This window comes from Myxine glutinosa, chromosome 4 (assembly GCF_964187855.1).
Source record: "Myxine glutinosa chromosome 4, kmMyxGlut1.1, whole genome shotgun sequence".
Taxonomy (NCBI): Eukaryota; Metazoa; Chordata; class Myxini; order Myxiniformes; family Myxinidae; genus Myxine; species Myxine glutinosa.
In genome coordinates, this window is record NC_136264.1 from 74,732,531 (window position 1) to 74,745,358 (window position 12,828).

Consider the following 12,828-nt stretch of genomic DNA (forward strand, 5'->3'; position numbering starts at 1 on the left):
TCGTTGCTGTTTATTGCCATTGTCGAGCAATTCCATTGAAAATCTGTCGCCAGGTCTGCTTCGTACAATCGCGATCCTTGGCAACGGGAACGATTCACGCCCCGAGCCTAATCTGTCAAGAAGCATCTGTTTTGTCGATCCGAAAATGATTAATCGGATCATGGATCTCAGGATCTCCATGGCGAAGTGGACACCAGAGGACGTTACGGACGCTGCGGCAAATCTGAAAAAAAATCAAACGATCGCGCCAACGACGCTCACTTCAAATCAAAGCAGAGTGAAAACCCTTTAAATTTACCACCGAGTGGAGGAAAGCCGGATATTTTCAGATTCCGAGAGCACGTTTATCAGGAGCGAATTGCGCGTGACGTCAGTACGTCGGTCCCGCCCGACGTCCTCGTAACGAGGTGCAGGGTGCGTTTCGTCGCACAGCAGATCGCATTATGGACATCAACCAGGTAGGTGCGATCGGGGCAAAGGGGCTGCACCTCTTCATCACTCGGGTCGCTCGGTTATCTTATTGTAATCGACGATTATGAATATTCAAGATGGTGATTTCATTTTAAATATCTTGCAAAATAACGTTATCTTCCTGGCAGCTGGTCGCCTCGGGCAGATTCCGCACCATAAAAGAGCCTTTAGGAGCATTGAAGCTTCTGCAATGGGTAAGTCTTGATGTTTGGGGGTTTTTTCCCTCATTCGCAGTCTGCCATTCTGCGTCTCTCGCTTTGTTAATGCTTCGGATTATTTTTGTCAAGAGGAGGATCGCGTGGATGTGAATGGATATCTCTTCCATCCTCACCTCAACCTCCATCCTCACCTCAACCTCCATCCTCACCTCAACCTCCATCCCAATCCCGAATCATGCATGAAATACATTTACTCCGAAGCATCATTCCAAACCTTCACCAGATCGTCATGCCTCGATGCACAAGCTCCTCCCCCCGCATCACCTCCGCCCCGCCCCCGGCATCATCTCCACCCCGCCCCCTCCAGTATAATCAACTCTCCCTTCACGTATCTCATCCATCCTCGCATCCATCCTCCCTCTTTCCCCAAATCTGAATCATTTATTTCATTTTCCTGGTATTTATTACGTTGCACCCTCTCAAGTGTACAATACCGTTTTCCTCTTCCAATTCATCATCACCTCAGCAAATTGGCATTTCTCGCCATCACATCATAAAAAATGTATTAAATTCCTTCATAATCGTCATCTTTAGTCTTTACCACATACATGCCCATCCTATAACCACCGAATCACAATCAATTGCACTCTGTGTCTCGACGACGCTTTTACTTCCACCTCAAATCGTATTATTTCAATATTACCTTTTTTAACCCTTCAAACGTCAATTTAGCCTGGGTTTGAATCCCGACCCGCTACAAACTGTCGTCCTGGTGTTTCACAGTCGGGGTGATTCATCAATGTTTGTGCCGGCCGTCCCTCGGACGCACGTTAAACCGGCGTCCCGTCTGTCGACATTAGTTGGTGGACGTTAAGGAGCACACGGTGTCATTCACGAAGAGTAGGCGAGCTATTGCCGGCGCCATAGCCAAATTGCAGCTCTTAACTACTGCTGGGAAGGCAATGGCAAACCACCCAGTTTAACCTTTGCTCAGGAAGATGCTTCAGCGGCACCGACGCTGTATTAAGAGTATTGTACATCAGAGAGAGAGTGAGAATGAATGAATGAATGAATAATTGGTATGAATGTAGTTGAAGCAAACCTTCCAATATTTGTAATGTGGAAATATGGCCATGTGTTGTGACTATATGGGATTAAAACAAAAGACTGATGGTACAATTTGAGGCATTTCTCCAATTTATCATGAGAATCATGTGCTTGGTTTCCTCTAGCTTTTTTGATGGTACCTTTCGTCAGCTTCTACATGGTTTTACATCCTTCATTTTATGGTAGCTTCACACGTATGATATCAAATGTAAACTCTTTCACCGTTGTGGGACCGAGAATCCTTTGCCACCCTGACTGGCGCCTTGTGCATCCTGACCGACAATGTCTTCCACACACCATCCTGTCTGTGGTACTCATAAGCATATCTGGACAGGGAACTGGGAGAATTGCATTTTTAAAAACATAAGCTCTTCTGGGTTTCTGCATGCTGACCTGCTCCTGCTCCTGCTTCCCACTGTAGCCCCCTATAAGATGTCATACTGCGGTTACAGGTATGAGAACATTGCATTCTAGACCTTTTTGGTCAGCTTACCCTCGGTGGGAGAAGTGTGGGGGACCATCGTCCATGCCCATATTACAAAAACAAAAGGTAAAACAAAAGGACAATAACCAATGGATGCATCACAGCACAAGAAGAGCAACCGTGAATGGAGGGTGGGAACAGGGGCTCGGAGGATGCAGTAGATGCTCAGAGGTAGAAAGGGTTTTTTATGTATTAATTTTTTTGTATAGAGAATCGAGGCTCGTGTACGAGCTAACACATCGAACATGAAAAGATGCACAGACACATAAAACATACAATGAAGGGAGCGGGAGACAAGAGGGGGGGGAGAGGGAAGCACACAAGCACAACAACAGTAGAGAACAGGGACGTCGGTGGATCTATGGAAGGGGGAGGGCTGGGGAGGAGGGAGGGGTGCAAGGTACAAAGCAAACGAACACTTCTAGGAATTTCAGGAAAGAAGTTGGGGATTGAAAGAGGTGGATTTGGGGCGTTTTAACTAGGGTAGAAAATATCAACATTTTGGATGGGGGAAGATAAGAGATGGTGGTGAAAAGCTGTTTTAAAGACCTGGAGGGAGGAGTGGGATTGAAGAGAGTGAGGGAGTTTGTTCAGAGGCGGGAGAAAAGAGGAATGAAGGAGTGAAGGTGAGCAGAGAGTCTTGATTTTGGCAGTTTAACCATAAGAGGGTTGCAGGAAGATCTTGTGCGACCTGTAGGAATATTTGGGGGACAGAACACAGACAGAGCTGGGGGAGCAAGGCCGGAGAGGAGTCTGTAGAAGACAGAAAGAGCACCAACCTACCTGTGGTGAGCGAGAGAAAGGCACCCAGAATCGGCTTCATTGCGGGAGATTCCAACGATTCTGAATGCTTTGGTTTCAACAGTGTGAAGCCGAGCTAGATGTGAGGCAGGAGCACCAGCCCAGAGGGGAGAGCAGTATTCCATTGGGCTACGGATGAAAGCCTTGTATGTGGTGAGGAGCTCAGGTGTGCCAAGGAAGGACTTCGCACGACGGAGGATGCCCAGTCGGCGACTGGCTTTGCAGGCCAGATTGGAAATGTGGTTTTCCCAGGAAATATCATGGCAGATAGTGAGACCCAAAAGCTTGAGTGACAGAACTTCTTGGAGAGGATTATTCAGAAAGTAGATGGGAGGGTTGTCCAGTCGGTCTTTTCGGAAAGACATAGTAAGAGTGTGAGATTTGTCAGGATTGAAAGACATGTTCCACTTGTTTGACCAGTCTGTGATTTTTTTCCAGGTCTGCAGAGTGTGAGGATGCTGCTGCCTGTCTGTCTTAGGGTTGAGATATGGACTGGCAGAAAGTGGAGTCGTCAGAAAAGATATAGAAGATTTTCCAGAGTCAGAGAGATCATTAATGAAGACCAGAAAAACCACAGCGCCCAGAACACTGCCTTGGGGAACTCCAGCCTGAACAGGAAGGGGAGATGAGAGAAATCCATTCAGGGCCACACTTTTCTTTTTCTTTTTTTTTGTATACTAAATCGAGGCTCGTGAAAGAGCTGACATTTACTTCACAAACAAATTAACCAGACAAACAAAATATATAAAAAGAGGGAGCGGAACACAAGAGAAGGGAAAGCACACAAACACTTGAGAGCACACAACATTTAAGAGCAGGGAGATGTGTGGGAGGGAGAGGGCTTGGGGGTGGGGGGGGAGGTGTGGGAAGGGCGGGGGGGGGGGGGGGTGGGAGAAGTATAAAACACAAGGACACCAAGGACTTCCAGGACAGAAGTTGGTATTTCAAAAAAGTGGAATTGGGGTGAAATTAGCTGGGATAGAAAAGATCAAGGTTTTGGATGGGGGAAGATAAGAGATGGTGGTGAACAGCTGTTTTAAAGACCTGGAGGGTGGAGTGGGATTGAAGAGGGTGAGGGAGTTTGTTCCAGAGGTGGGAGAAAAGAGGAATGAAGGAGAGCAGAGAGTCTTGATTTTGGCAGTTTAACCATAAGAGGGTTGCAGGCAGATCTTGTGCGACCTATAGGAATATTTGCGGGACACAGCCCAGAGAGAGCTGGGGGGGCAAGGCCAGAGAGGAGTCGGTAGAAGACGGAAAGACCACCAACCTGCCTGCGGTGAGTGAGTGAGAGGCCCGTGGAGTTAGCTTCATCGCGGGAGATTCCAATGATTCTGAATGCTTTGGTTTCAACAGCGTGAAGACGAGCTAGGTGTGAGGCAGGAGCACCAGCCCAGTGGGGAGAGCAGTATTCCATTGAGCTGCGGATGAAAGCCTTGTATGTGGTGAGGAGCTCAGGTGTGCCAATGAAGGACTTTGCACGACGGAGGATGCCCAGTCGGCGACTGGCTTTGGAGGCCAGATTGGAAATGTGGTTTTCCCAGGAAATATCATGGCAGATAGTGAGAACCAAAAGCTTGAGTGACAGAACTTCTTGGAGAGGATTATTCAGAAAGTAGATGGGAGGGTTGTCCAGTCGGTCTTTTCGGAAAGACATAGTAAGAGTGTGAGATTTGTCAGGATTGAAAGACATGTTCCACTTGTTTGACCAGTCTGTGATTTTTTTCCAGGTCTGCAGAGAGTGAGGAGGCTGCTGCCTGTCTGTCTTAGGGTTGAGATATGGACTGGCAGAAAGTGGAGTCGTCAGAAAAGATATAGAAGATTTTCCAGAGAGTCAGAGAGATCATTAATGAAGACCAGAAAAACCACAGCGCCCAGAACACTGCCTTGGGGAACTCCAGCCTGAACAGGAAGGGGAGATGAGAGAAATCCATTCAGGGCCACACGTTGACTACGACTAGAGAGGAAGTCCGCCAGCCATGCGTGGAGATTTCCATGGATACCATAGGAGGAAAGTTTGGTGAGCAGAGCGGGGTGCCAGACCGTATCGAAGGCACGTGATATGTCAAGGGAGACAGCTCTAATTTCCTGTTTGGCATTGAGGACCTCCATCCATTGCTGAGACAGCAGAAGCAGCATGTCCAGAGTAGAGTGACCAGGTCTGAAACCAAATTGATGATCAGAGATCAAGCCATTGGAGAAGAGGAAAGATTTCATATCTGAAGCAGTGATGGATTCCATGACTTTGCTGATAATTGGGAGAAGGCTGATTGGTCTGTAGTTGCTGGGATCTGTTTTTGCACCTTTTTTGTGCAAAGTGGTGATGTTGGCAGATTTCCAAGCAGATGGCAGATGACCTTGAGCAAAAGATAGGGTGAAGAGAACAGAGAGAGGGAGTGAAAGAGTGGAATAACAAGATTTTAGGACCCGTGGGCTGATGCCGTCAGGTCCAGTTGCAGAATCGGAGTCGAGGGTTGACAGAAACTTTTCCACCTTGTCAGGAGGAAAGGACACAGAGTCCAGGAGCAGCTGGGTATGACTGGGTACGGTGGGTACAGAGAGGGATGGGTTTGGGACACAAGATTTAGAGGCAAACACAAAGTTGAGGCATTCAGCTTTTTCACGTGCGGAGTCAGCCGTGTGGCCGTTTGAGGTGAGGGGGGGGATGGAGGGGGAACAAACACCAGAAACAGATTTGACCAGACGCCACCAGGATTTGGAAAAGGGAGACAGATAAGAGAGTTCTGTCCTGAGAACGGAGAGATATTGTTTCCTGGCTCTCCTGAGGGTGGACACACACTTGTTTCGGGCATTGTGAAAGGAAATGAGATTTCCTTCCGTTGGATTTGCTTTCCAGGAGACGAAAGCAAGTTGTTTCTGGGCAATAGCCTCACCACAAGATTCCGTGTACCATGGACGGGAGGAAGGGCTGCGACCTTGACTGCGACCAGAGCGGAAGTCCGCAAGCCATGCGTGGAGATTTCCATGGATACCATAGGAGGAGAGTTTGGTGCAGGAGTGGTGTGCCAGACCATATCGAAGGCAAATGGTGAGACAATGAGGTGGTGGTGGTGGTGGTGGTGGAGGTGGTGCGTATCACCCTTTAAATCCTGGGGCGAAGAGAGCAAGACAGCAGAATCTCAAGGATAGTTCCTAACCCTAACCCCCCTAGGGATTGGGGGTGGGGAGAGGTGAATGGATGGAGGTGACCTTTACATCTAGAATTGGTTGTGGGGTGTGGGGGGATGGGAGGTGGTTGAGGGGAGAGGTAACAAGGAAATGGTTTCATGGTAAAATGCATCTGAGCTGGTGAGGCAGGGGTAGTGAAGAGATATGAGAGCACAAATGGTTGTAGCTGGTAAATAATAAGTCATTCTCCCATACTCTGTCATGGTGTTTCCACCCTTCCATTTTGCTCCCTTCCATTCTGCTCTACCTCCACCACGAGCCTCAATCATGTGTGCAAAAAAGTATGGTTGGCCTGTTTTGCGTTCTCATATTAACCATTGGCTTGCAACCCTGGTGGAAATCCCATATACTCTATGTATTTGTCTATTGCTTACTAATGCCCTTGTTATTCAAATTAAAGTACATTGAAGCCTATTGACGTCTTTTTCCTCCATGTGAATACTGTATACGCTCCACTGAACTCAAGACGATTTCAAATTAAAATAATGAAGGAGCTGGGGCTCCCACGTCGATCGGAAGAATGGACGCGACAAAAAGCTGGAATTCATCCGAGTTGCTTTAATCAAACCAAACACTCAGGCACTCTGAAAAGCCCGTTTATCGGGCAGCAATATATATACATATTATCCCGGAGCGTTTGCCCAGGAAAGGCGAGAGGGGGCGTGGCCCAGCATCCTGGCTGCGGCCTGGCAAGTTGAGGGCGAGCCTGCCCGGGCGTCCTGGACGAGCCCGGCATGGTGATCACTCCGCGTCCTTGATAGGTGCAAGGCGATTGTGAAAACCCAGCGGTAGCCGCTACACACGTCCCCCCAGAATCGACTTGCACCGGCAGGGTCAATTTGAGGGGGGTCCTGATGACCCGGCCGAAGCGACCCCTGGCGGGTCGTGGGAGGGGGTCCGGTGTGGTGGTGGGCGGTCGAGTGGGGGGCACCGTGGACGGGGGGCGGCCTCGCCGCGGCGGAAGGGCCAACCGTGGTGGGTGGTCGACGTCCACGTGCGCCGGCTTGAGGCGGTCCACCGCAATCCGGTCCGACCTGCCGCTGATGTCGATGACGAACGACTTGTCGTCCCGTCGCAGCACCCGGAAGGGCCCGTCGTACGGCGGCCGCAGTGGCCCCCGATGTGCGTCGTGACGCACAAAAACATACTCCGCTGTGCGAAGTGCTGGGGGGACGTAGGACTGGGGGTCACCGTGGTGGGATGTTGGCACGGGGGCAAACCGTCGGGCGGCCTCCTGGAGGTCCGAGCGCTGGTGAGCTGCGGACCAGGGACTGGTAGCGTCGGGCACGAATTCGCCCGGGACGAGTAGCGCCTGGCCATAGACCAGCTCGGCGGTGGATGCCTGGAGGTCCTCCTTGGGGGCCGTGCGGAGGCCCAAAAGGACCCACGGCAGCCGGTCGGCCCAACCGCCGTCTTGAAGGCCGGCCATGAGCGCGGCCTTCATGGAGCGGTGGAATCGCTTGCACAACCCGTTTGCTTGGGGGTGGTAGGCCGTAGTACGGTGGAGCTTGACCCCCAGGTTGCGGGCGACCGCGCCCCACAGCTCGGAGGTGAACTGTGGTCCGCGGTCTGACGAGATGTCCGCCGGTGCGCCGAAGCGGGCGACCCAGGTGGCGATGAAAGCCTGCGCCACGTCGGCGGTGGTGGTGGAGACGAGGGGAACGGCCTCCGGCCACCTGGTGGTCCTGTCCACCATGGTGAGCAGGTGTGTGAACCCCCGTGACGGGGGGAGGGGGCCCACCAGATCCACGTTGACGTGGTCGAAACGTCGTTCGGGCACGGTGAAAGGTGCCAGCGGGGCCTGGGTGTGTCGGTGGACCTTGGCCCGTTGGCAGGCCGTGCAGCTGCTGGTCCAATCACGGACGTCCCGACGAAGGCCGTGCCAGACGAATCGCGCCGACACCAGCTTCTGGGAAGCTTTCCGGCCCGGGTGGGAAAGGCCGTGGAGGGAGGCGAAGATGCGGCGTTGCCAGGTGACGGGCACGATGAGGCGAGGCTGGCCTTGGGAGACGTCGCAGAGCAGGACAGTGTCCGCGAAGGGGATGTCGGCCAGGCGGAGGCCCTTTTTCGCCGCCCGGAGGGCTTGCACCGTGGTGTCGGTGGTTTGGTCCGCCGCCATAAGCGCAAAGTCCACGCCCAGGTGGACCGCGTTCGCGCTGGCCCGGGAAAGACAGTCGGCCACGGCGTTGTTTTTGCCGGCGACGTGCCGGATGTCCGTGGTAAACTCCGACACGGCGGAGAGGTGGCGCTGTTGGCGGGCCGACCACGGCTCCGTGACCTTGGCCATGGCGTAAACCAACGGCTTGTGGTCGACGAACGCCGTGAAAGGTCGGCCCTCCAGGAGGTGGCGGAAATGGCGGACGGCCAGGTGTAGACCGAGGAGCTCCCGGTCAAACGTGCTGTATTTGAGCTCGTTCGGCCGGAGCTGCCGGCTGAAAAAAGCGAGTGGCTGCCAAACCCCGTTCACCCATTGCTCATGTACGGCGCCCACCGCGTAGTCGGAGGCATCCGTGGTGAGGGCGATGGGAGCGTTGAGCACCGGGTGAGCGAGCAGTGTTGCGTCGGCGAGGGCCCGCTTTGAGCTTTGGAAGGCCGCATCCATTGCTGCGGACCAGGCGATGTCGTGCTTGGCCGGCTTGCTCCGGAGGGCTTCGTAGAGGGGCCGCATGAGTTGAGCAGCGCGGGGCACGAAGCGGTGATAAAAATTCACCATTCCCAGGAATTCCTGCAGGGCCTTTATGGTGCGGGGATGCGGGAACGTGGTGATGGCCTCGACCTTGGTTGGCAGCGGCACGGCCCCGTTCTTGGTGATGTGGTGGCCCAAAAAATCAACGGCCGTCGTGCCGAAGTGGCATTTGGCCGGGTTGACGATGAGGCCGTGCTCGCTGAGGCGCCCGAACAGTGTTCGGAGGTGGAGGAGGTGCTCGGCCCGGGACGTGCTGGCGACGAGGATGTCGTCCAGGTAAACGAAAAGGAACGGCAGGTCACGCAGCACGCCGTCCATCAAGCGCTGGAACGCCTGAGCCGCGTTCTTGAGACCAAACGGCATCCGCAAGAATTCAAATAAGCCGAATGGCGTGATGACTGCCGTTTTAGGGACGTCGGCCGCCCTGACAGGTACCTGGTGATATCCCCGTATGAGATCAATTTTCGAAAAAATGACCCGTCCCGCCAGACGGGCGGAGAAGTCTTGGATATGCGGGATCGGGTACCCGTCGGGGGTGGTAGCGTCATTGAGACGGCGGTAGTCGCCACACGGGCGCCATCCACCCCCCGGCTTTGGCACGATGTGCAGTGGCGAGGCCCACGCGTTATCGGAGCGCCGCACGATGCCGAGGTGCTCCAACGCGTCGAATTCGGCCTTCGCCACGGCGAGCTTGGCTGGGTCGAGGCGGCGGGCCCTGGCATAGACCGGCGGGCCCGTGGTTGGTATGTGGTGCTCGATCCCATGCCGTACTGCGACGGCCGAAAACGTCCATCGTTAAGAGATCCTTAACAAGGTGAGATGCAGAAAATGTGCATACCAGGGAGCTGAAGGTTTCGGCGTTGATTAAACGACGCCGTTGGACGTCCACCAGCAGTCCGTGTGCGCAGAGGAAGTCGGCGCCTAGCAGAGCCATGGGCACGTTTGCGGTTACAAACGTCCAAGCAAAGCGTTGGCCGCCGAAGCAGAGGGTGACGTTGCGCGGGCCGAAGGTGCGGATGGTCGATCCGTTGGCCGCAACCAAGGAGGGGCCGCAAACCGCGGATTGCCTGTCCTAGTCAGAGGCGGGTATGACGCTCAGTTGGGCGCCGGTGTCGCACAGGAAGCGCCGTCCGGACGCTTTATCCATGATGAACAGTAAGTTGCCCATGTGGCCGGCGCTCATGGCTGGTAATGAACGCCGGCCCGGCCGTTTCCCGGCCTGCCGAAGGTGCACGGGGGTCGGCATGTCCGGGCCTTCTGTCCGAACCTGGCATGATAGTAACACCACACTTGGTCAGGTGGAGGCCCCGGTCGTCGTGCTGGAGGTGGTCGGCTCGGTGTAGCGGCCGCCAATTGCGTCGGCAGTTCGGTCGTCGACCGTGCCGGGTGTTCGGGCGCCATGGGTGTTGCGTCGGACGGCGGTGGGTCCCATGTCGCCGCTGCGATGCGCTGTCCTGCGGCGGAGATCTTGTGGGCTTCTCTGGCAAGGGCCCGGGGATCTGTGATCGTCGTGCTTGCCAGGGCGAGGCGTACCGGGTTAGGCAGCTGACGGAGGAACAGCTCCCGGAACAGGAATGCCGGAGAGTGCTCGCCGAGCAGTGAAAGCATGTAGTCCATTCGCTCGGAAGGGCGCGTGTCGCCGAGCTCGGGCAGGTCGAGCAGGCGCTGTGCGCGTTCCGCCGATGGGAGGGCGAAAGCGTCGAGGAGAAGCTTCTTAATCGCGCCGTATTTGTCAGCGGCTGGCGGGCTCTCGAGGAGGCTCAGGGCGCGGGCCGCGGTGGCCGAACCGAGCGCTGTTACCACATGGTGGAAGCGGGTGTCGTCGGCCGTGATGCCTCGCAGGGCGAACAGGGAATCCGCCTGTGCGAACCAAACCGCCGCGTGAGCCTCCCAGAAGGTAGGCAGTTTAAGGGTGACTGCCGTGTCCATGTCGGTAGGTCACCAATGAAGGAGCTGGGGCTCCCACGTCGATCGGAAGAATGGACGCGACAAAAAGCTGGAATTCATCCGAGTTGCTTTAATCAAACCAAACACTCAGGCACTCTGAAAAGCCCGTTTATCGGGCAGCAATATATATACATATTATCCCGGAGCGTTTGCCCAGGAAAGGCGAGAGGGGGCGTGGCCCAGCGTCCTGGCAAGTTGAGGGCGAGCCTGCCCGGGCATGTCCGGGCGTCCCGACCGAGGCCTGGCAAGTTGAGCGCGGGCCTGCCCGGGCGTCCTGGACGAGCCCGGCATGGTGATCGCTCCGCGTCCTTGATAGGTGCAAGGCGATTGTGAAAACCCAGCGGTAGCCGCTACAATAACAATCGATATACTGGAGCCAAGTCTACGGCGCCATCGTAAATCCCCACTGGTTCCACCAAGATCCTGGCAAAAGGTTCCACCAAGATTGACCCAATATGACATTTTGATTTTTAAAAAATTGTTTTGACGAATCCCGACCCCCTGGGGCATGAAACAGGGATCAAATCCAAAAAATCGTTGCATATTTAATGTATGTAATGTGATGCCCTGTAATGTATGTAATGCCCCTGGGGCATGGAACCTCGATCCCCTCTCCCCCTCAACCCCCATTGTTTATTGCATCTTCAAAGTTTAATTTCAAAAATGTGCCTGTAATTGCATTCTTTGGTCTTTGACCTTCTCTCCCCGCCCCAAGGGGTGGGGCCAGAAATGACACTGCTCTTGCACCTTCGTGTCATGTTGTGATCATAATTACCACGTTGGTGAATTTATGCACAACCGTTTAGGAGGAGATAGCATGACCGATGGACAAACAAACAAACAGACAGACGGAGCTGATTACAATATCCCCCCCACCCCCCCTCGGTTTTTTTTTTCTTTCAAAAAGCGTGGGGATAATTAAGGACACTCATCTGCCTGCAATGAGCAAGAGGCATACCTTGAGACTCGACCTCCAGTTGCAAGATGCCAATGATGTGGACTGAGGCTAGCTTGGAGATACAATCTGTGCAAGACAACTTGTAGCTGCCATTGAGGCCCAGAAGCTCCAAATATCTTTCTTGTGTTATAATAACCACAATATAAGATCCGTCACTTTGCTGACGGGAATACCGATCTTTGTGTAATTGCAAAAAATACAGGTTTTGTTAATGGGGGGAAAATGAAATTAGGCGGTGTATATATATGTGCCTATATACACAGGAGAGATGCAAAATGCAGGAGAGATCCTTAACAAGGTGAGATGCAGAAAATAGGGCAAAATGGAGGAGATTGTCATGGGGACCGCAAGGCTAACCCCCGCTCTAGCAGGGAAAATGGCCTTTAAAATGCATGTTGTGTTGTTGTATATACACAGGAGGCATGTAGGAAAATGTTCGGAGAACGCTTGGATTTGGAAGAGGGTCAGAGAGCGGTATTCAGGATTGCAAAGCAGATAGCGAAAGAGAGGTGTGATGTGATGGGGTTGAGTTGCTTGAAGGATGAAGTGGGACAAATCGTTGTGGACTCAGATGGAATTAAAGGAAGATGGAAGAGATACATGGAAATACTGTTGAATGCAGAGAATGAATGGGATGGCAACATAGAGAGTAACCCAGTTTTAGGACCGGCAGAGAAGATAACCGAGAAGGAAGTTGAGGAAGCGATAAAAGCAATGAAGAGTAGAAAACCGGGAGGGCTGACGGGAGTTGTGGGAAATATGTTGAAGGCAGCGGGAAATTGGGGTGTGAAGAGAATGACAGAGATCTGCAATCTGGTGGTGAAAGAAAGCCGCATTCCAGTAGTTTGGGAAGTGAGTACCCTCGTCCCTCCATACAAGGGGAAAGGTGACCCTCTGGACTGTGGCTCGTATCGAGCGATAAAGTTATTGGAGCATGGAATGAAGGTATTGGAAAGGGTGTTGGAGAGGAGGATGAGGAAGAAAGTCAAGATTGACGAAATGCAGTTTGGATTTATGCCAGGAAGAGGAA

At 53.2% G+C, this 12,828-nt stretch overlaps 1 protein-coding gene across 1 annotated transcript in view; it reads left to right on the forward strand.

Annotated features, from left to right (window-relative positions):
* Positions 1-398: 398 nt before the first annotated feature.
* The window catches only part of LOC137424802 (synaptophysin), a 76,828-nt gene continuing 64,398 nt past the window's right edge, over positions 399-12,828 (forward strand). Inside the window, exons 1-2 of the mRNA XM_068112647.2 lie at positions 399-458; positions 600-665. Of these exons, the coding sequence (XP_067968748.1) occupies positions 444-458; positions 600-665 (81 nt within the window). The 5' untranslated portion in view covers positions 399-443. The remainder of the gene's footprint in view (positions 459-599; positions 666-12,828) is intronic.